The following is a 23,704-nucleotide window of genomic DNA, read 5'->3' on the forward strand; positions in this document are numbered from 1 at the left end:
TAGAGATAACAATAGTCATGCAAATAAATATGTGGTGGAAATGACCAAAAAGCGAGTGGAAGATTGGTGGATCAAAAGCAGAGATGTGACATAAGGTTTAAAGTGTAGGAAGACGTATTTAAAGAAAATGTCGAATTTTGATAACTTACAGCACAGTTAAAGAAAAATAAAGGGAAAAAAGTTGAGCATGGTGGCAACTGCCATCACCCCGCTTCAAAAGGGACGCTTCTACCTTCCATGCATCCAGCCACCCATCCAAGGCAAAAGCAGGAGCCTACATGAATGTACCCCCTTGCTAAAAACAGCCTAAAACGGCCGTCAGACATAGTGGGCGGCGATTTCTGGCCGCCATTTTGTTCCCCAACACCTGCTATTGTATCGGCAGGGTAGCCGAGGTTGGAGTAAAGCCCCTCCACGACGTTTTCTGTGGACCAAGCTCTAGGCTGGAGGACAAAGGGGATTGGGTGGATGGGCTTGGGAGCATTCCGTAGAGGACCCTGTTCCAAGAAGAAAAAAAAGGAAAGCCTGAATGCAGTGCTGAGGGGGGAATTGGCTAACACCCACGCCCATATCCAACACCCTCTAGAGAATTTCAGAAGGCCCGAGTACTCCTCCCGTGACGTCACGAAAAGAGGCCCGCAGTCGCCGCCACTTCTGGTGGAGTTTGTGGAATCGAGGCTGGGATCACCTATCAGAAATAAGCATTCATTAATCAATCCAAAATTTTTCTTCTGCTAAATGCTATAATATAGAGCTGGCACTTTAGAAGACATTTTCTAAGAGGCAATAGCCATTAGCCACCTTTGTAAAGGTTGTTTATAGATACTAATGTCAGCAACTCTGTCGCTGTTAGCAACTCTTTCTCTGACAGGGTTTGCTGTACCGCCTCTATCATCTCGCCTCTGGTTGAGAGGTTCGACAGGTAGTACTTCCGAAGTCTTGCTGATCACAGGTGTTAAGGCTTGCCCACGATAGCCCGTTGGCGGGGCATCAGGGCATTAAGAAGACTACAGATCGACCTATGGAAGAATTCTACGTGCCGGTAGTGCAGGAGGAGATTAAGAGGTTTGTCAGGTCGTGCGACACATGCCAAAGGACGTGCCCGAAAGGCAAAGTAGGGAAAGCTTCGTTGTAACGCATGCCTCTTATCGACACTCCATTTGGTCGGGTCGGTGTCGATATTGTCGGTCCGCTGTCGCCGACATCGGTGAAAGGGAATAAATATATTCTCCCTCTCGTCGATTTTGCTACGCGGTATACCGACGCCGTAGCTTTGCCAAAGATAGATTCAGCAACCGTGGCTGACCCGCCGCGGTGGCTCAGTGGTTAGGGCGCTCGACTACTGATACGGAGTTTCAGGGTTTTAACCCGACCGTGGCTGCTGCGTTTTTATGGAGGAAAAACGCTAAGGCGCCCGTGTGCTGTGCGATGTCAGTGCACGCTAAAGATCCCCAGGTGGTAGAAATTATTACGGAGCCCTCCACTACGGCACCTCTTCTTCCTTTCTTCTTTAACTCCCTTCTTTATCCCTTCTCTTACGGCGTGGTTCAGGTGTCCAACGATATATGAGACAGATACTGCGCCATTTCCTTTCCCCCAAAACCAATTATTATTATTATTATTAACCGTGGCTGAAGTTTTAGTCGAGATGTTTTCCCGAATAGCTTTTCAGAGAGAGATCCTGTGTGATCAGGGCTCCTGTTTCAATTCCGAGATGATGAGAGAGCTCAATAATCTCTTGGTGAAACATCTCATCCCGACCCCTTGGCATCCAATGTGCAATGGGATGGCGGAGAATTTTAACGGCACATTCAAGCAGATGCTGCGGAAGCTCAGTCAGGACCAGCCCAAGATATGGGATCATTACAGCGCTCCGCTTCTGTTCGCATACGGAGAGGTGCCGCAGGCGAGTCTGGGGTTTTCTCTGATAATAATAATAATAATAATAATAATAATAATAATAATAATAATAATAATAATAATAATAATAATATTATAATAATTGGTTTTGGGGGAAAGGAAATGGCGCAGTATCTGTCTCATATATCGCTGGACACCTGAACCGCGCCGTGAGGGAAGGGATAAAGGAGGGAGTGAAAGAGAAAAGGAAGAAGGAGGCACCGTAGTGGAGGCCATATACCTGGGGTGAAGAAGAAGTGGAGGGCTCCGGAATAATTTCGACCACCTGGGGATCTTTAACGTGCACTGACATCGCACAGCACACGGGCACCTTAGCGTTTTTCCTCCATAAAAACGCAGCCGCCGCGGTCGGGTTCGAACCCGGGAACTCCGGATCAGTAGTCGAGCACCCTCACCACTGAGTTGATATTTGGACATGTGCGAGGACCGCTCGCAGTCCTGAGAGAGCTCTGGACAAGGGAAGAGCTGGGAGAACACAAGAAGCTGACACATGGTTACGTTCTCGATCTAAGAGAACATCTGGAGCAAACTGTGAGAGCAGCACATCAAAATTTGTTGCGTGCTCAACATTCGCAGAAGAGATATTACCATAGAAACAGCAGAAAGCCTCATTTAAGGGTGGGCGATAGTGCCCTAATACTTTTGCCGAACAGCCACAATAAACTGCTAATGAAGTGGAGTGGTCCTTTCGTCGTTTGTGGCAAAAAGAACGATGTGGATTATTGGATCGACTTGGGCCACACTAGGAAGCTCTTCCACACCAATATGCTTAAGCGATACGAAGAGCGTGCGCCCCAAGGGACCGGGCAGGTGTCATCTTTCGTTGCAATCGGAAAAGGTTACTCAGTCTCGGAAGACGTAGGTGCTGTTTGCAGGAGTCATTTGTAAGGTGCCGGAGGGTGATGTCCAACGTACAGAACTACTATCCGATGTTTGCAATTGTTGCCTGTGCAAATGTAGCCTGTTAGTGTTTGTACGGTATTTTTTCCCCTCGTTCTCCGGCAATGGGTTGTTCAATGTGTGCATGTTCACCTTTCTGGTAGAGGCGTGTTTAAAGATTGTGTCTGATGTTTTCCATGGTTTTAGTTTCCCTTTTGCCGGATGTAAACTGGTGTACCCCATGTTCCCTCTGTGCGCGTTTCCTTGTGCCTCCATGTGCCACTGTGTAAAGTGCCTTTTGTGACTACGGCGTCGTCGAACTTGTCAGTTTATCACGTGAACATAAGGTTTTTGTGCACCAACGGAAGTTTTTTTTCTGTGTGAAAAAACTTTTTCGAAGGGGGCCGCATACGTGAGGTGCACAACAAATCATCAGAGGATTTTTGAACGCCTTGCGTCAACAGTGGCGCGTCGGACAGCGGAGCGCTGCTTGTGTGCGCGTGCGAAGGGTGTATGCGAGACGACGACGAAGAAGAGTGGCGAGCGCGAGGAGCGGTGAGCTGACCTGTCAGAAAACGGATGTGTGAAGACAGGGCAGCGGAGATCCTGTCATTCAAGAGTGGAGGTGGCAGTCGTCGGACGTCGGCTCCGTGCTGCCGTGAACCTCCCTTGGATCACCGACGGAAGCCTCCTGCGTTCTCTGCAAGTGTGGAGGTGGCAGCCGATGGATTCATGAGGGTCCGTACTGCTGTAAGGCACTCTGGGATAGCGCGCTTTAAGCCCCCGGCGATTCGTGACGCCGTCAACGGGACCTGGATACGCTTGTTCTTTCTGCTGATGGCAATTTCTTCGGGCTGCTGACGGGAGTTCACCGGCGTGTCCCTATGTTCCTCGCCGGTCCTACTACCACCTGGCTCCCTTCCTCCGCTTCTTTCGACGCATCGCCAGCAACGCGTCGCCCTACATCGACCCGCGTTCGCCCTGTCTGCAAGGCATCCCAGCTTCACATGGGACACTCTACATCTGGCGAACTTTTTCCTTTTATTCTGTAGTGTTGCACGCTTGTTGAGTGTGTTTTTCTTTTTGGCATGTGCGTTCCTTATTAGCTGCTTTCCTTTACATTATAAATACGGCTTCGTTTTGTTTTGTTTGATCTCTTTGTACTCTTTTTCGAACCTGCACGCCATAGCGTTCCCATTCAGAAAGTAGGGGACGCGCTACCAATTCGGGACAACGCGCTGTTCACTGTACACATTCCGGCTTATCACGAACCGCATGACATGTCAGCCTTCCCAGCTGCAAGGCGTTTTAGTCAAGGTGTGATAACAGCTCAATTCCCAGCAAAGCCCAGCAGCCTGGATGACCTGAGGCATCTAGAAGGCTTACTTCGGAAGCAAGATAAAAGAAGGAATTTCTAGGGCGTCTACGATAGACTACATTAGGGCGTCTACAAAAGAGGGCCACGCCCGAATAGGTGTGGCCACTGCCTGTATCTCCGCGACGTGTGGCGCCAACCAATTCCGTGGCTTCTTTTCGTGCAAGTAGAACTATGAGCCTAACTTTCTAAAACCGTTGCGCACCGGTCGGAAACAGCAGTGTCGAGACCAGTCGCTGTTGCTTGTGTGGTAGCGTGCATTGCAGCGTTGGAAAGCGTGGAATCTAGATCGCGTTTTCTCTTTTTCGTGATGGCTCCTGAGACGACCAGCGACAAATTCTCCGACGTCGTCATCGACACGAATTCCCAGACGGAATACACCCGCGGCAAGTTCCTCGGCAAGGTATGTCGCCTTATAACAACGGGCACGGTGCCTTCTACACCGCAGAACGCGCAGGTACCCTTTTAGCATAGCCTGATGTTAAAAGCGCCCCGTGAAGGAAGCCAGAATATCAATTGCTGCTGTAGCTTTGTCGCGGATCTTCCCGGAGAACACTCGGACCGAAAGAATGGACTAGGAGACAGGTGTACGCACACAGACGCACATTTATTACACCCTACGTGACACACACACTAGCACGCAAACCTAACACAAAACACAGGCTATAAATACACACGACCCGGGAACACTGCTACTAGCGTCTGCTACTAGCGTTCTACTGTTAGCGGTCGGCGTTCGTGCTCGCAGTTGGTTCGGTGCGGATGCGGCGTTGCATGGGTCTAGTAGTCGGAGTCGAGATGGCGTTCGACGTGCTTGGGCTGGCGTCGCTGGCAGCGTCGTTGGCTGCGTCGTACAAGCTCCCGGTCCAAGCGCCCGTGGAGTTGATGCCATTGTTGGCGTTGGGGGCACCACCCGGATGGGTAGCAACAGCGCTGGAGACACCCCTGGCCATAGCAGGTCGTAGCGGTCTCAGTTAACTCCCTGGAACGGGCTCAGGAACGGCAGGAAGTCCCCGATGCAAGGCCGTAGAACGAGAGCTCACTGGAGCAGTAGCCGTCGTCGCTCTCATCCAGCCGCAGCGTCCCTGACCCGCCGGAGCCTCCGCTTCTTTGTTCTCCCCCCCCCCCCTCCCCGTGCCTCGCTCTTCCTCGCCCTTTTATAGCCTTGGCGTTAGGTAGGTAGGTAGGCCTGAGACATTGCTGGCACATACCCACTGCGGGGGAGTGGCCAAGACACAGGCGGTTAATTGCTGGATACAGGAAAGTTTTCACGGGAAAAGGAGTGGTAATAGTATGCAGGCTGATAGATTGGAAGACGCAAGGACAGAGGTTCTGTTAACTTTGAGATCTAGGACGGTAAAGTGGCTTAATGTGCTAATAGTATACAATGTCTGTAATGTTTCAGTGTCGTACTGATGGAGAGCGGTAAAAAATATTACAATGGGAGCCGCTGCTTTTCTTGTAGGAAATTTTGCACAAAAGAGCGCACACTACTGTCGCTTCGTCCATGCAAAGAAGTACCAATGGAAACAACAACCGCGGAGGACACAGGCAAACCTAGTTGATGAAATGGAATTTGCAAAAGACGCTTCCTTAAATGATAGAAGCGGCGGCAGAGCAGCAGGAAGTGATCTATCGTCTCAGGTTCGGCACAAAAAGGGCACAATGGGGAACTCGCCAGGCCTGATCTGTGTAGGTAGAACTTTAGAATGGGAACCCGGCAAAGCAAACGCGCTAAGGGCACAGGGTAAGGTAAAATTAGAAAAAAATCGTTTATTTTTCTTTTGGAATTTTAGAAGTTCAATTCTTTCTACACATGTTCCATGATCGCACTTTCCTCAGAAAGCCATATTTACGGCTGAAAAGCGCTTTTTCCGAAACCAAGTAGTGAGCGGCCACGCCTTCTTTCAGGATTAACGTCAATTTTTTCAACCAAAAAGTCCACCACCTGATTTCAAAACTTGTCTAAAATCAGCTACATATAAAAAATTGTCTGGAAACTATTGTACAGCTCTTCTTTTTTAGCCAAGACAATCCTGAGACGCTTTGCACGTTTTTTTCCACGTTTCTGCAACCTTCATGCAGCTGCGTCCGAGTGCTATCCCTTTCGATCAGTATTGTAAATTGTGCCGGTGTTGGTTGCTGCTGATAAGTTGAGATGCCCTGGGCAAAGAAGGCCTTCGTCAGGCGTGAATTTCACGGCAACCGCTACGCTCATCGTGAAAAAGCAAAAGGATGTCCACGACCGAATGAGATCCCGAACGCCGAACGCGCCAGCTCCTCGACATCGAAGCTTTCAAGATTTTCTCTGTGCTTCCAGGAAGAGGATGTGCTACAGAGCAGCAGCCAATATACCTTAATGGACATGGACGGCATTTGTGCCGCAATTACACAGATTTGTGTGTGCAGAGAGTGCGGTGGAAGTGTTGAGCTCATCGAAATTGTGACAAAACGGGTAGGTGTTGCAAGCGTTTACAGTTTGAACTGTGAAGTGTGTAGTGCCGCACAACGATTTGAGACGTCGAAGAAAACTACTTCTGGCCTCTATGAAGCCAACCTCAGGTTAGTGTATGCCTTGAGGTTCATTGGTAAGGGAATGGCTGCAGGAAATATACTCTGTGCTATGCTAAACCTTCCTAAGCCGCCGACAAAGTTTGCGAAATACAATCAAGAGCTTCTAGGTCACATCGAAGCTGCTGCTCAGGAGTCGATGAAAAGGGCAGCTGACGAAGCTGTGCAGCTGAATGAGGGGGTCAAAGACATCGCAGTTGCTCTTGATGGAAGCTGGCAGAAGCGAGGCCACTTCCAATAACGGCATAGTCTCTGCGACCAGTGTAGACTCTGGGAAAGTGCTGGATGTGGAGGTTTTGTCTAAACGTTGTCCAAAGTGCAGCATCAAGGGTACAAACAGTGACCCCCTTCATAGAGAGGTGTGCCAAAGCAACTACCAAGGCACCAGCGGTGGAATGGAAGTCGCAGGAGCATTGAAAATTTTCGGCAGGAGTGAGGAGCTTCACGGCGTTCGATACGTCAAATACCTTGGGGATGGTGACAGCAAGGCTTTTATGGCTGTGAAGGCACAAATGCCATATGGTGATTCCGTTGAAATATCCAAGGTTGAGTGCATAGGGCACGTGCAAAAAAGGATGGGCACAAGGTTACGAAGGCTAAAAAAAGGAAACAAAGCAGGAAAACTCTCTGATGGAAAGAGCCTCTCGGGCCGAGGCCGACTGACTGATGCAGTAATAGACAAGCTCCAGACGTACTATGGTTTGGCCATCAGAAGAAATGTAGGAAACCTGGATGAAATGCGAAAGGCCGTTTGGGCAACCTTCTTCCACTGCCATGGACTTTGCCCAAAGGGACCTGATACGTGGTGTGCCTTCAACAGAAGTCAGTCAGAGGGCAAGCCATTTTTCCACAAGGAGAGTTTGCCTGCATCTGTCTTGGAGGCTATCAAACCCATTTAGAGGGAGCTATCGAAGGCTGATCTCCTAGAGAAGTGCCTGCATGGGCGAACTCAAAATGCAAATGAGTCGTTCAACCATGTTGTTTGGGAACGCGCGCCAAAGAATGTGTTTGTTAGGCTTCGGACCCTACGGATGGCAACACTGGTTGCCGTTCTTTCATTTAATGATGGTAGCATCGCACGGGCCAACGTTTTGAAGGCGTGTGGATTGAACCCAGGGAGCAACACCATCAAGTGGCTGAGGGAAGCTGACCATAAGCGCATGTACTTTGCGGACCGAGCAACACGACAGCTTACAAAAGAGGCCCGACAGTCAAAACGACAAGCCGAAAAGCAAAAAAAAAAATGACGGCGACAGTGACTACGAAGCAGGGGGAGACGTTTCTGCGAATAAAAAATGGTTTTTCACATCTTTTTTCTCTTTACGCTCTATTATCTCAAAACAGTGTTTTTTCTTACAAAGGTACCATTATTTCCAATGCCTTCCAAGACAGACGGCTGATTTTTTTTTGCAATCATCTACATAAGTGTTGCCAACTACTGAACTAGAATTAAGCAATTTCACTGAGCAGTTATTCTGTTATGAATTTTGAAATGCGCAAAGAAAGGCCAGATTTGTGTACAACCGGAAAAAGTTTTATTAAAAATCGAATTTTCAACACATTTCAAATATTCTAGTTCAGTAAAAAGAGCACAAAATTTGGCAAACAATTATATATGTATTATTAGGCTACTGTTCTTAGTTAGTGAGAAACATGTACCTCAACATGGCCTAAAATGCATGGGAAGTATAGGGCTTACTAGAAAAGCAGCGCTGAACAGACGAGGACAGAGACGAGGCGACAAGGACGGGCGCTGTGCCCGTCAAGGACGGGCGCTGTACCCTGTGCCCTTAAAGAGACCTCTAGTCTGCGCGAGCTCCAGTCTTTGCTACTCCAAGGATGCAGAAGATGCTGTTATTCGGGAGATGATGTAAGAGCCGAGGCACCAAATTCCTGAAATATTGTGTAGCTGCGCACCTCACCGCAGCTGTGTATGCACATGTTGGCAGGACAGCAACAATTCCGCCGCAGAGAGAGGCCCTTGCTATGGAATCTGCAACCTCATTTAGGTGAAAGCCCATGGGACCTGGTAACCAAATCAACCTTACCGAGTTTAGATGGAGCGGAATCAGGAACATAAAGAGGCGTAATGCCCGAGACTCAGTGGGTGAGGATAATGAGCAAATAGACAGAGAGTCCGTCATAACAAAGACCTGGGAAACGGTAGTTTCTAATTTTCGTAAGGATAAGATTGCTGCTAATAAATCAGCCGGAAAGATTGGAGTGATGTCAGGAAGATAGAGAGTAAAAGACCAAACTAGTGAATGCGAAAAAATTCCCACACCTGCCTGTTCGCGATCCTGCGAGGCATCGGTAGCAATAAGAACATGAGAGGGAAAGGACCTAAGGTGGTCCTGCAAAAAAGCCCTGAAGAAGCGGAAAAGGCTGCAGCTTTGCATTTGATGAGAAAATGTCATCGAATTCAATGCGGAGAGAAGATGAGTTGTTATACATTTGGCGGACATCTGTGAAATGAATGTTTATGGGATCAAGGAGGGACTGCAAGAAACATATCGGCGGAGTATGAAGACGAGACAAGGCGGCATTAAATAAAGCGGAAGGTTGACTGAGAAATATTATACTGGAAGCGTGAAGAGATGAGTCGCACAATTTTAAAAATGTTTGAACTGTTAAAAGGCGAAACCTAGCTGATAACGATGGGATTCTCGCCTCAAGGTGCAGAACAGCATTGGCGACATATTTTGCAAGCCCCAGACAGAGGCCCAACGCCTCACGCTCCAAGAGCACAAGAAGGCAAAGTTTATAGGCAGGAGCTCCTGAGAATAAAACACGCCCGAATTCATAATTTGGAGGACGTACATTTTATAAATCATCAGATGTGTATGCCTCCTCATGTCTGACCTAGAACTACAAATCCTGCGCTGGATGCCAATGGCCCGAACTCCTTTTTCAGAAAATTGCTCAATGTGTGGCCACCAGTATAGAGCCGTATATTACTTCGAGATATTTCACCCTCTGAACTCGAAGAATTATGTTATTCTAGAGACCAGGCAGATATTTACAGGAAGAGAAACCGGAAATACTAACAATGCGCATTTCTTCACATTGAGGGAAAGATGAATTCTTCCTAACCATTTGTCAAGAACATTGAGGTAATTTTGCAGGGTTCGATAAAGACTGTGAATGTCACCTGCTGATGCAAAAAATGCAATATCGTCGACGTACACATAAGTTTTCACATTTGAATGCTGCAGTTGAGCTTAGAACAAAGCTAAAAAGAACAGGTGAGAGTATTGATCCTTGCGGTATACCTCTTGTCTGTTGAAATCTCCTTGAGGAACCACCATTTTGGCAGCAATAAAATTCTCTATTTTCCAAGAAAGCATAAATCCAGGCTACAAATTAGGTCGGGAAGTTGAGGTCCTGTAATCTGAGTAACAGAGTCGAGTGCTCAACGCTGTCGTATGCTCTACTGATATCCGAGGTGACAAGCGCTGCAAACAGTTTTCTATTGCATGCTTATTTAATACGATTCTCTAGGTCAGTATGAGCACACCAAATTGAACAACCTGTCCTGAAACTAATTTGACAGGGATTCAAGAGAGCAGTTTAAGAAATGAATTACGTGACACGGCTGAGAAGGACCCTTTCCACCAATTTTACTAGGTTTGATGTTAATGAAATAGGGCGTATGTTGTCTAAACTTAAGCTTTCCCTTTGCTTTTTAAGCAATGGAACTATTTCAGCAAGACGCCACTCATGAGGTATCCAAGGACCTTTAATGAAATGGTTAACAAGAGCCAACAGGTCTTCAGGAGATTCATTGAACAAAATTTTGACCATAGATGAAGCGACCTTATCGGGGCCAGGTGCGGCTGGGGATAAGCGCAGAACAATATGCGACAGCTCAGGCATAGATACCTCAGTGAAATCATTTGAGGTGCATGTGAATACGGCAGGAGAAGGTATAGCAGATGTAAAGTAAAGCTCTAGACTACACGCAATATCCTCTAAGGCCTTTGCGATGTCAGCAGCAGACTGAACGAGGGATTCAATGTTGACAGCCGGTGGAATCACCGTGTTGCGCCTCATAAAATTAAATAATGATCATGTATTTTCTGATTATGAAGGAAAATCATAATGATTTGTATTAAACCCCTCCTTTGCAAGGGCGACAGTGCGCTTAAATGTTGCTGCCACATACTTATATTCCAACCAATTTTTTTAACATTGATTGATGAGAAGTTTCTTCCAAGCTGCTTTCCGTCGTCTATATGCAGGCGTGCACTCAACATTCCACCAATTGTTCGCGATTGTACTCTTGGTTTCCTTAATCTAAAATTCATACTTTTGGCTTGCATGGTCCAGTACTGAACATAGATGTGTGGCCTTGCTTTTGGCTCAGCGCAAGGGTCTGAAGTTATTTGGAGAACTGATTTTAGCGTGTCTTTAAAGCATCTGTAATTTATTAACGTGCGCTGATGTCGCTCAGGAAGAGTTAATTTACACGCAAACTTGAACCTAATCGGTAGATGATCACTGTTTGTTGCAACGTCAGCAGGCGCCCAAGATGTAACAGACTCCTGTGGAGAAAAAAGTTAAATCCAAATCAGAGCGGCATCGACTCCGAAAAAACGTAGGCAATCAGGAATTGTTACAGATCAAGTTGTCAGAAGCCCAATCAAACAGTCTAGAACCAAACCTGTCGGTTTTAAACCCTTGGCGTTAGTCCACATAAGCCTTGTCGTCGTCTTCTCCTTCTTCTCTTCTCCACCAATCATCTCTCTCCACCTCATCGATTGCTTCTTCATCTTTAGTCTTCGGTTAATCCACGTCGTCTCCTTCACATGTCTTGCCTTCATAATTTTAATTTAGACTCCCTATTATACTTGACACGCTTCGGGCGTTGGGTAAAACGCAAATAAGGATTGAGGGCTCATGCGCTGCGCGAGTAGGCTAATGTGCAGCTTTTGGCAAACGTAACCATGTCACGGAAGTTAGCAGTGTGCAGCAATAATGGCGCCCCATAAGCTCTGTATACAGGGTGTTTAACCCAAGACTTTAGGCAATTTTTTTAAAAAAAGGCTTTTTCATTTCGAAGACCGCTTTAGCGGCATAGCATTGTGAGCGCCGCAGTACACCAGAATACAGCTAAGGTGTGCGAATTAGCAGGCTGGTTAGCCAATACCGAATAGTGTACTTTTCAGCTATTGCTGCAGAGTTTCGGTTTCCTGGCGTAGGTGAAGGTAAATGCACTGCTATATTGTACGCCAGGAAAGCGAAACGTAGGAAGAAGCACACGAAGTCATACTAAATACGGGCGCCAGCATAGTGCCTCACATTATGCGAATGCAAAAAAGACGAACTGCGCAACAAGAACACGGACGAAAGGGAGGCAGACACACACTAACGCAGACTTACAACTTTACTAAAGGAAGGAATACAAGGCAAATATATATAGCGATCCCAACGCACTTCAAATCTGATCAATATGGCACGTGACAATCTGCCCAGGCGATAAACAGACCACACAAGAACCAACGCTTACAAGATAATCTTATACCGGGCCGGCCCTTTCTATGAAAACAAAAAGCAAAGGAACGCTTAGCGACAGTGCACTCTTGAGAATTACGCGTTCTCCAAAGTAAGAAAATTCAAAACAAAACCACACCACTGTAGCCATCTGATACCACTGAAGCTCGAACCGCTTACAAGCGCAGGTGCTGACACCAAAACCAAGAGACGAAGCACACCCCCTTTTGAAAGCAAACAAAACGGGAAACAAGAACAACCACATCGGTTATCGTCAAAATCAAAAAAACAGTGAAAAAAGGCACCAGGTCAAAAGGGTAAAAACACCATGAATCAGCTCAAGAAGCTACGTCACAAAAACAGTGAAAATAGGCACCGAGTCATTTAAAAAACAAAAAGATGAAAGACGGGACAACAGTTTAAGACAACAACGGTTTTAAAAAAGGGGGAGGGGTGAAAGAAATCCGAAGCGTAGGAAAACATCTCAAACCATGACAGAACCGAAACAAAACTGAGATCGCTAATCAAATGAACAACGAAAGCATCAAACGCAATCAGGAGGCACTGCTCAATCACCAGGGCACAAACAGGCCACTAGGCTACACATGCCCCCGCAAAAACGAAAATTCTTTGGATGATAAGGAAATGGAAGCCTTGCTAACACAGTTGTCCGTGGTGCCGATGTAAAAAGTTTTGACGACGAGACGCTCCCATTTGTCATTCAATCTGGCCAGAATGTTTGTGCCCTGGTGATTGAGCAGTGCCTCCTGATTGCGTTTGATGCTTTCGTTGTTCATTTGATTAGCGATCTCAGTTTTGTTTCGGTTCTGTCATGGTTTGAGATGTTTTCCTACGCTTCGGATTTCATTCACCCCTCCCCCTTTTTTAAAACCGTTGTTGTCTTAAACTGTTGTCCCGTCTTTCATCTTTTTGTTTTTTAAATGACTCGGTGCCTATTTTCACTGTTTTTGTGACGTAGCTTCTTGAGCTGATTCATGGTGTTTTTACCCTTTTGACCTGGTGCCTTTTTTCACTGTTTTTTTGATTTTGACGATAACCGATGTGGTTGTTCTTGTTTCCCGTTTTGTTTGCTTTCAAAAGGGGGTGTGCTTCGTCTCTTGGTTTTGGTGTCAGCACCTGCGCTTGTAAGCGGTTCGAGCTTCAGTGGTATCAGATGGCTACAGTGGTGTGGTTTTGTTTTGAATTTTCTTACTTTGGAGAACGCGTAATTCTCAAGAGTGCACTGTCGCTAAGCGTTCCTTTGCTTTTTGTTTTCATAGAAAGGGCCGGCCCGGTATAAGATTATCTTGTAAGCGTTGGTTCTTGTGTGGTCTGTTTATCGCCTGGGCAGATTGTCACGTGCCATATTGATCAGATTTGAAGTGCGTTGGGATCGCTATATATATTTGCCTTGTATTCCTTCCTTTAGTAAAGTTGTAAGTCTGCGTTAGTGTGTGTCTGCCTCCCTTTCGTCCGTGTTCTTGTTGCGCAGTTCGTCTTTTTTGCATTATGATCAACCAACTAGCCCGACAAGTCCTGTTTATGCGAATGGTCGTCTGCACCGCGACGCGCTGCACCACAACCGAATACGGAGAGCGAAGAGCGAACGCTGCAGGCGTACGCCGCACTATTTTTTTCACTGCTTCGTTATCGAGGAGAGCGAGAGAGAGGGAGGCATCACCCCCTCTCTGCGCATACCCTGGAAACACAAGCGCGGCGAGACAAGCGTGCGATAACAGCGCCCCGATAGCGGAGAGGAGCCGCTCCGCGGCCGTTTGGAGCGGCCTGGGATTTTTTGACTACCCCTGTACGAATATTCCAGATTTAGGTCGAGATTAACCTCCTGCGCTGTGTAGGCGTTATGGACTATATAGGCAGGTGAACGGGTCTCGTTGAAAAGTGCTATAGCCCGAGAGCTTGACCGCATCCCCGGTTTCTTGCAACACAAGGTCTGCGGCGGGGTGTTCGAGGTTCTCAATCTACGACCTTAAGTTGGCGCGTTTGGTCCTGTCTTTGAAACTGCGACAGTTCCACTGTACAAGGGAAAGAGCTTGCTGTGTTTGCCGGGGGCGGCGCCCCCTAGGGGGTTGGTTGGGAGGGGACGGAGCCATGCTGATTTGAAGAGAGATTGCCTTGGAGAAGCGGAAAACGTTCCGTCACCTGCAGCGAGAGCGGTTCCGGCTCCTCTTAGAGTTCGGTTAGATCAATGGGTCGGTTGAATCTTGATGAGCGATTTGCGTCTTTGAGGGGTTCCATTCGAAAACCCGAGGGTTTGACTCTAGCCACGTCACAATGTTTGCTGTCACGGCGGCCGTAACTGTGTCCGTAACTGCCTTGAGCAGGTTGTCTTGAATTTGGCCAAAATTGGATATCTTAGTTTTTAATTGGGCAAGGGCATTTTCGAGGGCGCTGAAACGCACGTCAGAGCTAGACGGTGTTGGGTATGCCGGCAGTTCTTGCATCGGTTCCGGAGCTACCTGGGCATTGTAAGGGTAGGACCGAGCCGTTTTCAGCGCATGAATTTTGGCGTGGAGTTGAGCATTTTGTGCCCGGAGAGTCTCGAGCTCGCAGCGGAGGTCCGCGACGTCAGAGTTTAGAGGGGGGGCAGGAGGGAGATTTGATGCAGGAGAAGGTAGGAGAGGCGGAGGAGGCCCATCTCGGCTGCCTACCTTGGGCTGTGATGTCTTCAATGGCACGCCACGCGGAAAGCCCACGAGAGGCCGAAAATACCCGTTTTGGAATACGGGGCAACCTGTATCACGTGACGCCTTCTGATTAGTTGATCGCGGAGGCTTAGGGGCAGGCCTGGCAAGGCGCCCACCTTTGGCATTTGTCCGATTGAGCCTTGCACTATCTTGTTGCTAGGCGGGGGGACTATCGGAGAGGGGCCAGGACCCGGGGCCACTGCACTCTGGTGTTGTTTTCTATGACCGGTCTTGTTGTCCGGTTGTTGCAGCTGTCGGAATTTGGCTTTTGCAGTCTTGCGAGCCCGTTAAGACGGGCGCCACCGCAGACGATGCAGGAGGGATGGCACTCGAGGGTCGCCATGTTGCCGCCTTCGAGGACTGCGACCGTTTGGCCGCAGTGTCTGCAGCGATTGTCTTGAGGATTCGAGCATAAGTCCACGCGGTGACAGATGGTGCCGCATCGGAAACACGTGGCAATAGTCCGCTTATATTCGCGCACCACAGTCACCACACTCTTATAGCGCACGTAACGCGGTGAACAGGGCAATCGTCGACTTCCCCAGCTTGCGGATGAAGGCTATCTCTCCTCCGCGCCACAGGGCTTTAGATTTGAGGGTGGTGGAAGTTTCCTGCTCATGGACCGTAATAATCCCCCTGCAGGCTTCACCATCGACTTTGGCGTGGCCGACCATCGGAGTGGAGACATTGGAAGATTTAAGAAAAATTCGCGAGCAAGCGCGTTCGCCGCATTGACGTCTTGAGTGGTGGCGATGATGATATTCTGGTCCCAGATGGGCCGGATACTAAGTGTGTCCACCGAAGAAGCGTTTACATAGGCTGAGGGCAAAGCACCAAGCTCGCCGTTCTGCAGGACCGTCTTCTGGGAGATCGTCTCTCTAGGCTTGATGACGATCGCGAAATCTTTTTGCGGAGTCGAGACATAGCGGTGGGCCGCCATTTCTTCGATACCACTGTTTGAGAGAGCTGAGGGTTGGAGCTTGCAGTATTCGGATGCACAGAAACAGCGGCACTCACGGGGGGTCCGTTGACCGCAGAGGTGTTCAGGCGTTGCTGGCGTTTACGAAGTGCCACGAACGAGAAGAGACCTTCGTCCACTATCTCCTTAGTCGGAATGGAAGCGTCAGGCTGAGGCATTGCGCCTGCGACGACTTCTGTCCATACTGAGTCCGCCGTGGCGTCCGCGAAGAACGCTGGAGACTGGCTATTCGGCTTTAGGCCTAACTGGAGCTTCCACAGGGTGAAAACATAAATGGGCCTAAAAGGCCCGAAACTTGGTCCACTTGGTCGAGAGCGGCATCTTCGGCTGCCGGGAGATGTTATCCGTCTAGGAGAAGCAAAATTTCCGCGGTCGTATGGAAATTTTCGGTAATCCGGACAGAAACTGCCGGAGCCGAAATGAGGCGCATACGCTCGAGACGCACGGCTGCCGCGTTCCCAACGGACGGCGCGCCGGATATGTGTCCCCTGTTTTAGGGTGACCATTCGAAACACTGTAGATTTTAGTGGCAGAGTAATGTCTCCAGTATACGGCTCAGAATCAAATTACGTTGTTTGATTACTTTTGGCACGGACGGCTCTTGTAGAGGTCAGAATACTGTTGCTTTTCCGTTAGAAGTCCTGACTATGGGTTGATGTTATCAACGAAATTCGTTAGTTCCACTCTTCAATCGAACGATCATAAAACAGTAGGACAATGCATCTTTATGCGAAGGAGCGTTTTGTACTAAGAGACCGGCTCGCCTCAACAGCACCGTAGGGACGAGGGTGTAAAAGGGAACCAGGATAATTTCGACCACGTGGGACACGTATCTCATAGGGGGATAGGTTCACCTTATTCTGAATCTTCTTATTCCTAAAAGCAAGGGGGTATTCTCCCTAAAGAGGCGGAACGGTTCCTTCAGGAGAATGCCACAAGTCGTTCTCCACAAGTGGCCAACCTTTATAAAATCCTGCCTAGGTTATATATGTTGCACAAAAGAAAGTGAAGTGGCGGTGTGTTCGCAACTAGAGGGACTTCTTTGAGAGAAATACGCTACTTCTTCCTCGTGTTGTGCTCGAGTTTAGTGTCTCTATATAGCATATACAGCAACACTACACAGCACGGGAGCGGAGAGCCGCCTCTTAAGAGCTGTAGTGAGGGCACGCAGGCGCCTGTACTCTCTGCTCGGCCTTCCCCCTCCTCGATTGGGAAGACTGGTTATCCCAAAAGAGGAAGATTGCTCTGACATCTTGGTGGACACCTCAACTGCGCAGTAAGGGAAGGCAGAAGGGAAGGAAGGAAGAGATAAAGAGGTGACATTCAAGAGTGCTCCAGAACTTTCAACCACCTAATTAATGGATTGGTCAACGTGGGGATCTTTAACAGGCAGCAGCGTCACTCAGCACACGTTCGCTGTTTGCGTTTCGCCTCGATTGAAACGCGGCTGCCGCAGCCGGATTCGAACCCGCGAACTCCACCTTAGCAGCAGGGCGCTATAACCATGCACTGAGCCAGCGAGGCGAGTTTCTCGTTTGGGTCGCGGACGGAGGATAGCACGTCATGTGCACCGGACGACAGCGACTGTGCAAAACCGGAAGAACTCGCGTACAGATATCGTGATTTTGTGAAAATTTTTCATTTGAAAGTCATATTACCTAGTTTATTATTTCATGCGATTCTGCTCTTTTCTGACGTCCTTACTATACAGGCATTACTGCGCCAATAAAAGGCATCTTACCTCCTCAGAAAACCTATTGTGAACAACTACTGTAGAATTCCGCTGCAAAACTTTACTTTTGAACTTTACCCGCGAATTTGTAAGGGCTGCCTGCAAATTATTCCTGTCTGCTATGCGTTCTGAGCTGAATCATACCTTTGAAACATACCTGCGTTCAGCTTGTATTAGTCCCAGCTGTCTTGAATTTCGTGCTGTGGTCTCCTTTTGCACTTAGACATCAAGCCGATTTCGCATTTTAGTGAAGGAATCCACTGCCTGAGTGTTTAAGTCACACAGTGCGACAGCATTCGCCCGTCATTTGGAAGTCCATGCAACAAGGCTGGCATTACTTTTTCAGGGCGCACAAGGGCAATGCTACGAGTTCATGGACAAAAAAGCGAACGTCGTGTACGCCGGCAAAATCGTCTCCAAGAGCCATCTTAAATCGGAGATGAATCGGCAATGTGTGAGTTTACATATAACTCTGTATCTTCCCTATTTGTAGAAATTGTCTTAATTGGACACTGAGGAAAGAAATTGCTTTTGTGGCTTTTAGAGTTAGAGCTCTGCTCTCGGGAGAGAAATTGCTATTTCGATGTGCATCGGGCAATGTCTTTCAATGCCTCACACGGTCAAACCGAACTTAACTCCGCGGTATTATGCCCCTAACTATGATAGGATGACCACGGAATGATATGAGTATGGCTATTGGGTACCTCACCATCACCCTGACTTTTGATTTTAGACATTGGAGACCATGCTTAACCGAGCTTTCGCTTTTATAACAAGGTTCAAACCGCGTTCAACCCTAGCCATTTTTTCTAGCGACGCAGGCGCAGCGATGCGGGCAGGAGCACCGAATTATATGAAAACGAAAGTAACGAAGGTTGAGCTACGGAATAGGATTCGCGCTCAAGTTCAAATGAGTGGCACCCTCTAGCGAATGAAAAAGGAAGCGGGTGCGATCCGGATTGGCTATTGTCTCCCCTTCGTCCTCCCAGAATGTTCGCCCTGCCCACGCATACGTCAAAATACCGAGACGTCAAAGCCAGCCGGTTCGAAACACAAATGTTTCGTAGATTTGGGCCCTGCGGTCGTATTCAGTTATGCTATAATATCCACTCTAGATTTTTTATCCGCTTAGACTATCGCGTATAGGTAGCTGTTCTTCAGTCAACCGCTGCTGCTTTCAAGCGTCAGTGGGACGCAACCGAACCATTGGCTGTGATACGGTGAGAACCGGTCCCGTATGATATGACATGTCAAGATTGCACTCTAGAGACCGATTACCTTTGTCATCATCATGGCTTTTGTCATTTCAGCGTACGTCTTTATTAATCATAAGTACTAGCATCTTAGTCCGCCACTTGACCTTGTTTTCTTCAATGCTTAGTACAGCCTTTTCTGAGATTACTAAGTAATTTTTTTGCCTTCAGCTCGAAGAAGAAATCAACATCCATCGAACCCTGTGCCACAAGCACGTCGTTCGCTTCCACAGCCACTTTGAGGATGCCAAGAACGTGTACATCATCTTGGAGCTGTGCACAAGACCGGTGTGTTAACATTCCTGCTTTGACTGGTATATATTTCCACTTAATTTCTTTGCGTTCATTCGAAAATGTGTCTAATGTCATCGAAGTTAGTTTTCATTTCTTTAATGGTGCTCAACTTCTCAAAACAACCCAGGCTGTAAGGGACGCTGTAGTGGAATAAGTTCGGAATAATCTAGGTCACCTTGGATTCTATAACGTTTACTGACTTCGCACAATGCATGGGAATCTTTAATTGGCGCCTCCATCGAAATGCGACCGCCGAGCATACTTTTGCGTAGGAGACGTTTTGTTTCTTACGCAACCAACGGCAATTCACATTTATTTTTGAAGGCCTGATGAGAGAATATTTAAGGCTGTCTATGTTCCAAACTACTTCTATGAAATTACGTTACGCGAATATGTGTTTGGTCATTTATTTGTTTCGGCAAATTTTGCGAGAGTGGCCACATTGTGTTCTTGAATCATACTTTAGCGAGCAGTCAAGAAATGAAAACTGCCTTCGTTGTTTCTAAAACTGTCATTTAATACTGCGTTGTGGTCACTGCAATTTCCACAACGGAAAGCAATTACTTCAATCAAGCTATCTCCAGACTGCCGTCATATGAACAAGTGTGCTACATATGCCTAGCTAAATCCAGAGGGACACCATTTTTTTATCATGTTCTTAAGCGCGGCTAGCCTTCAAGGGTCTTCCCCAGGCTTCATTAGCGCATTTATTCCGCAGTCTCTTGAGGAGGTGCACAAGTGCCGTGAGACGCTGACGGAGCCAGAGGTGCGGCACCTCCTGCGCCAGCTGCTCCTCGCCTGCGAGTACCTCGTGCAGGAGCAGGTCATCCACCGAGACCTGAAGCCCGGAAACCTGCTCCTCACCGCAGGCTCGCAACTCAAGGTGGCCGACTTCGGACTCGCCACCCGCGTCCACTACCCGGGGCAACTCATGACGTCCATCTGCGGCACCACCAACTACATGGCCCCCGAGATGCTGACTCGGAAGGGCTACAGCTACGAAGCGGACATCTGGGCCATCGGGTGCATCATGTGAGTCTCACCTGACTGCACAGAACTGTTTGCAACTGGTTACAACGTTAATGCTTGCGACGACAGCTCGCAATACTTATCGTATAGGTATATCCGCCCGTAAATGTAATAAAGGAAGAGTCTGCTTTTTGAAATGTGGATATAAAAACTGCCAAAACCTTGCCTGGCTTGCCTTGTGGTTAAAATAAGGATGGAAGAAATCATGGCCGTGGCATTTATTTGTATTTTGAGCTGGTGAAGGAAGTTGGCCCAGAGTTGACGGTGGTGATGGATTGTGTTCACACTTCGTAGTTCTGCTCGCAGTCGGGTTACGTCGAGCCATATGGATGTGTATTTTACTAATGAACTATGTGCTATATACAAATGGTTAATTTAGTTACAGCATATTGCGGGCGCCTTAAGTTTTCGTATTTCAACTAGCATTTCCGGACATCTGTAATAGATTTCGTGGTCCTTATTTTTTATTCGTTTGGAACTTTCGTGGTACTTTATTTTCGGTTGCGAGAAAACCTAAGAATCAGTAAATTGGGCGCTCATTATATTTGCGCTGTAAAACTGCGACGAGACAAAGAATTAAAAGGACGTCAAACGTGGTTCTTCTTTCTTCTCTGTCTCATCAGGTTCAGGCTGTTTCTCACAACTATCAAATTACGCAACTCGCCCAAAGTATTCTTTGCAACTCTCATTGCCACCAACTTGGCGGGCAGTCGTCTGCAAAGTCCTTCCGCTGACACGCCTCTTATGTTGGGATTCGGAGACGCCGGCCACCATACGGGAAGTTCAGCTAATTCACTTGCCGAGAAAGTACAGTTGATAACCTATTGGCGTGATTCTTAGGTGCGCAACCGGGTATACGTATCTTCCAGCAAGGAAGTAACGATTGCTGCGGAGAAAATATTATCCACAAAAATTGCTATAAGGTTCCTCTTCATCTTAAAATAATCAGACCATGCTCTTCACGTTCAAACAGGGCACTACCGTGCATCACGAGCGTCGTTTGCCCTCAGTTACGTTACCATTACGTGGTGATTGGCAGGTAGGGGTGTCGTAGCACGGCTGTGGCCGCACTGATTCAAGCTGCGTCGGGCTGAGATGTCGGCCACCACAGAGTGTGCGGATTACCACGGACACTGACAGGCCGCAACCTGCTTTCCGCAGGTACAAGCTGCTAGTAGGGCGTGCCCCCTTCAGTTCACCGACGAAGGCAAAGACAATCGCCAGAATCAAAAGGAACGAATTCGAGATTCCCCCGACTGTGTCCCCCGCCGCGAGCGCCCTCATCCGGTGTATTCTACAACCAGAGCCTTCTAGGCGGCCGAGCATCGGAGCCATCATGCACCATGAGTTCATGACAAGAGGTAGGCTTCATCTTGCATCTCTGCTGTGTCTTTGTGCTGTACTGCCGCAATCATGGTTCTTTTTTTTGTGTTCAACGCATGAGTGCTATAGCTGACGTTCGCCAAAAAAGCCGTGCTTAATTCTAATCACACTGATTTGGGATTGTTCGGGAGAGGTCGTGACGTCAGACCATAGTCAACCAATGAGAGTGAGGCATGAAGTCAGACACAGAGAACAGTGGATTTGGAGGGGTGTCAAATGCGCAGCAGTCAGAGCATGTGGACAGTTTCCGCTGCTCTGTGGTTGGCGCGTGGCGTCACGTGACAGAATGCAATCACATGACCGTGGGGGCAGAGGAGCAGTGCTTCTTAAGAAGAAAAAGGCTCCTAGATAAATGCGTGCATACAGTAATGGTTCTTGTAGAATTGCGAAGGAGGGCTAATTCAGGGGCAAAACTTGCTCTACATATCATAGTCCAGGCAAAGCTGACGTCAGCACCAATTCCTCCTGTAGCGGGCGGCGGAAAGCCAACTATGGCGTCGTAGTGTTGTCATGGCAACGGTATGCAGCTGAAATAATTTTATCTCCGAAAACGACTCGAACCCGCACCGGTGGTTAGAAAGCAGCTTCGTTACCCTGATTTCTGAGAGAATTCAGCCACCGACAATAACTTTTCACGCTGAGCACTTGTTCATAAATAAATTTTATTTTATTCTTGACATTATGTCTCCTTCAGTCACCAGGTGCGCTGAAGTAGTTGAAACCGAAACCAAATGAAGTTTCCTACACTTGGCGGAGTGACTTTTAGCGTTGTCATGTCCTTCTTTTCAAGGATTGGTTAGGAGCTCAAAATCTTTTTAACGCGACAGCGTTAAAAGTTGGTGTCGGCCGGTTCTCCTCGCCCTGCTATAGTGCAACAACTCCTGGAGTCAGTGGCAGATTAAAGAGGATAGTCCAGTCCCTACAGCTCCATGGTCAGGGATAGTCGCCTGTCCATTGTGGCGCCGCTCCCTGCATTCTCTCACATACAGGGTAATGAGAATCGACCTACTGCACTGGTTGGAAGAGGGTCGTTTGACGCTGAAAAGCCGCTTTTTTGATGACTTGTATTCGACTATAGGAGGTTTCTAGGGATGGGTCAAGGGCCAGAGGAGGATAGTCGGCGAAGTTGGAGAATCGGCAGACCCCATCTGCTGGAATGGGGCTCCTTTGAGGGTCATTTGCCACTTCTGTCTTAAGTTGTATGCGGCTATAGCGCACCTGATCAATCAGCGCCAATGAGTCGCTTTTTTGTGGGCACAGGTTTAAGGAGTAAACTGAATTCTTCCCCGGCTTTCTTTTTTCTGTGACCGTGCGGAGGCTTGCGCGTGCTTAGGCCTCGGGCACCTTACACTACGTCTAAGCGTAACTTTAAGCACCTATCATTCTTTACTCTTGTGTAAGCGAATTCGCAAGAGTACGAAATTATTTTACTGACGGCACTAGTTCGTGTCAAAACGAAACATTGTGTCCTCCTACAAGCCGTTGCCAGAGCGCCAAATTTCTGTTTTCCCGCATAACCAATAATACGACGGGTATCAAACCCGAGCAGAATCGTCCGTTGCCTGTTGCCTTGTCTGTTAACAGCTGGCCCAGCGCGAGCTCGTCGTCTCTCGGCAGTCGTCATCGACGTCTTCCACGTAGCACGAATTGCGCTTTTGCACTGATTCGAATGTATTAAACATTCTCTGCAGCTTTACCTTTTGCCATAGCGGAAACGAGGTTGGTCGCGATAATGTACTGTTGATATGAAAATTTCTCACAGAGAAGATTTGGCATAAAGGAGAGTGACACGATCAAGTTACTCAAGAGCCTGGTGGTCAGCCGCATAACATACTCACTCCCCTACCACAAGATGACACAGCACAAAAAAGAACAAGCAGACACTTTAATCAGGAAGGCTTTCAAGACGGCCCTAAATCTACCACGAAATACGTCAAACGAGAAGCTCAAGTTGGTAGTCCACAATACGTTTGATGAGCTAAAGGAAGCTCAAATAGGGGCCCAAATGTACAGGCTCCAGCAGTCAACCACCGGCCGAGCTCTCCTCCGAAGGCTGGGCTACTTAAGTGAAGAAGTGGAAGATAGGGTTGC

The 23,704-nt window shown here is 47.9% G+C and overlaps 1 protein-coding gene across 1 annotated transcript; it reads left to right on the forward strand.

Moving 5' to 3' along the window:
- Positions 1-4,484: 4,484 nt before the first annotated feature.
- Positions 4,485-20,237, forward strand: LOC144109719 (serine/threonine-protein kinase PLK1-like). The gene is made up of 4 exons (XM_077642517.1): positions 4,485-4,577; positions 18,001-18,108; positions 19,079-19,195; positions 19,920-20,237. The coding sequence occupies exons 1-4, from the start codon at positions 4,485-4,487 to the stop codon at positions 20,235-20,237; spliced, it is 636 nt and encodes a 211-aa protein (XP_077498643.1).
- Positions 20,238-23,704: the final 3,467 nt, after the last annotated feature.

Source organism: Amblyomma americanum, chromosome 11 (assembly GCF_052857255.1).
Source record: "Amblyomma americanum isolate KBUSLIRL-KWMA chromosome 11, ASM5285725v1, whole genome shotgun sequence".
NCBI lineage: Eukaryota > Metazoa > Arthropoda > Arachnida > Ixodida > Ixodidae > Amblyomma > Amblyomma americanum.

Coding starts and splice junctions, on each gene's coding strand:
- LOC144109719 (XM_077642517.1), top strand. CDS start 4,485: ATGGCTCCTGAGACGACCAGCGACAAATTCTCCGACGTCGTCATCGAC. Junction 18,109..19,078: donor CGGAGATGAATCGGCAATGT/GTGAGTTTACAT, acceptor TTTTGCCTTCAG/CTCGAAGAAGAAATCAACAT. Junction 19,196..19,919: donor TGGAGCTGTGCACAAGACCG/GTGTGTTAACAT, acceptor TTTATTCCGCAG/TCTCTTGAGGAGGTGCACAA.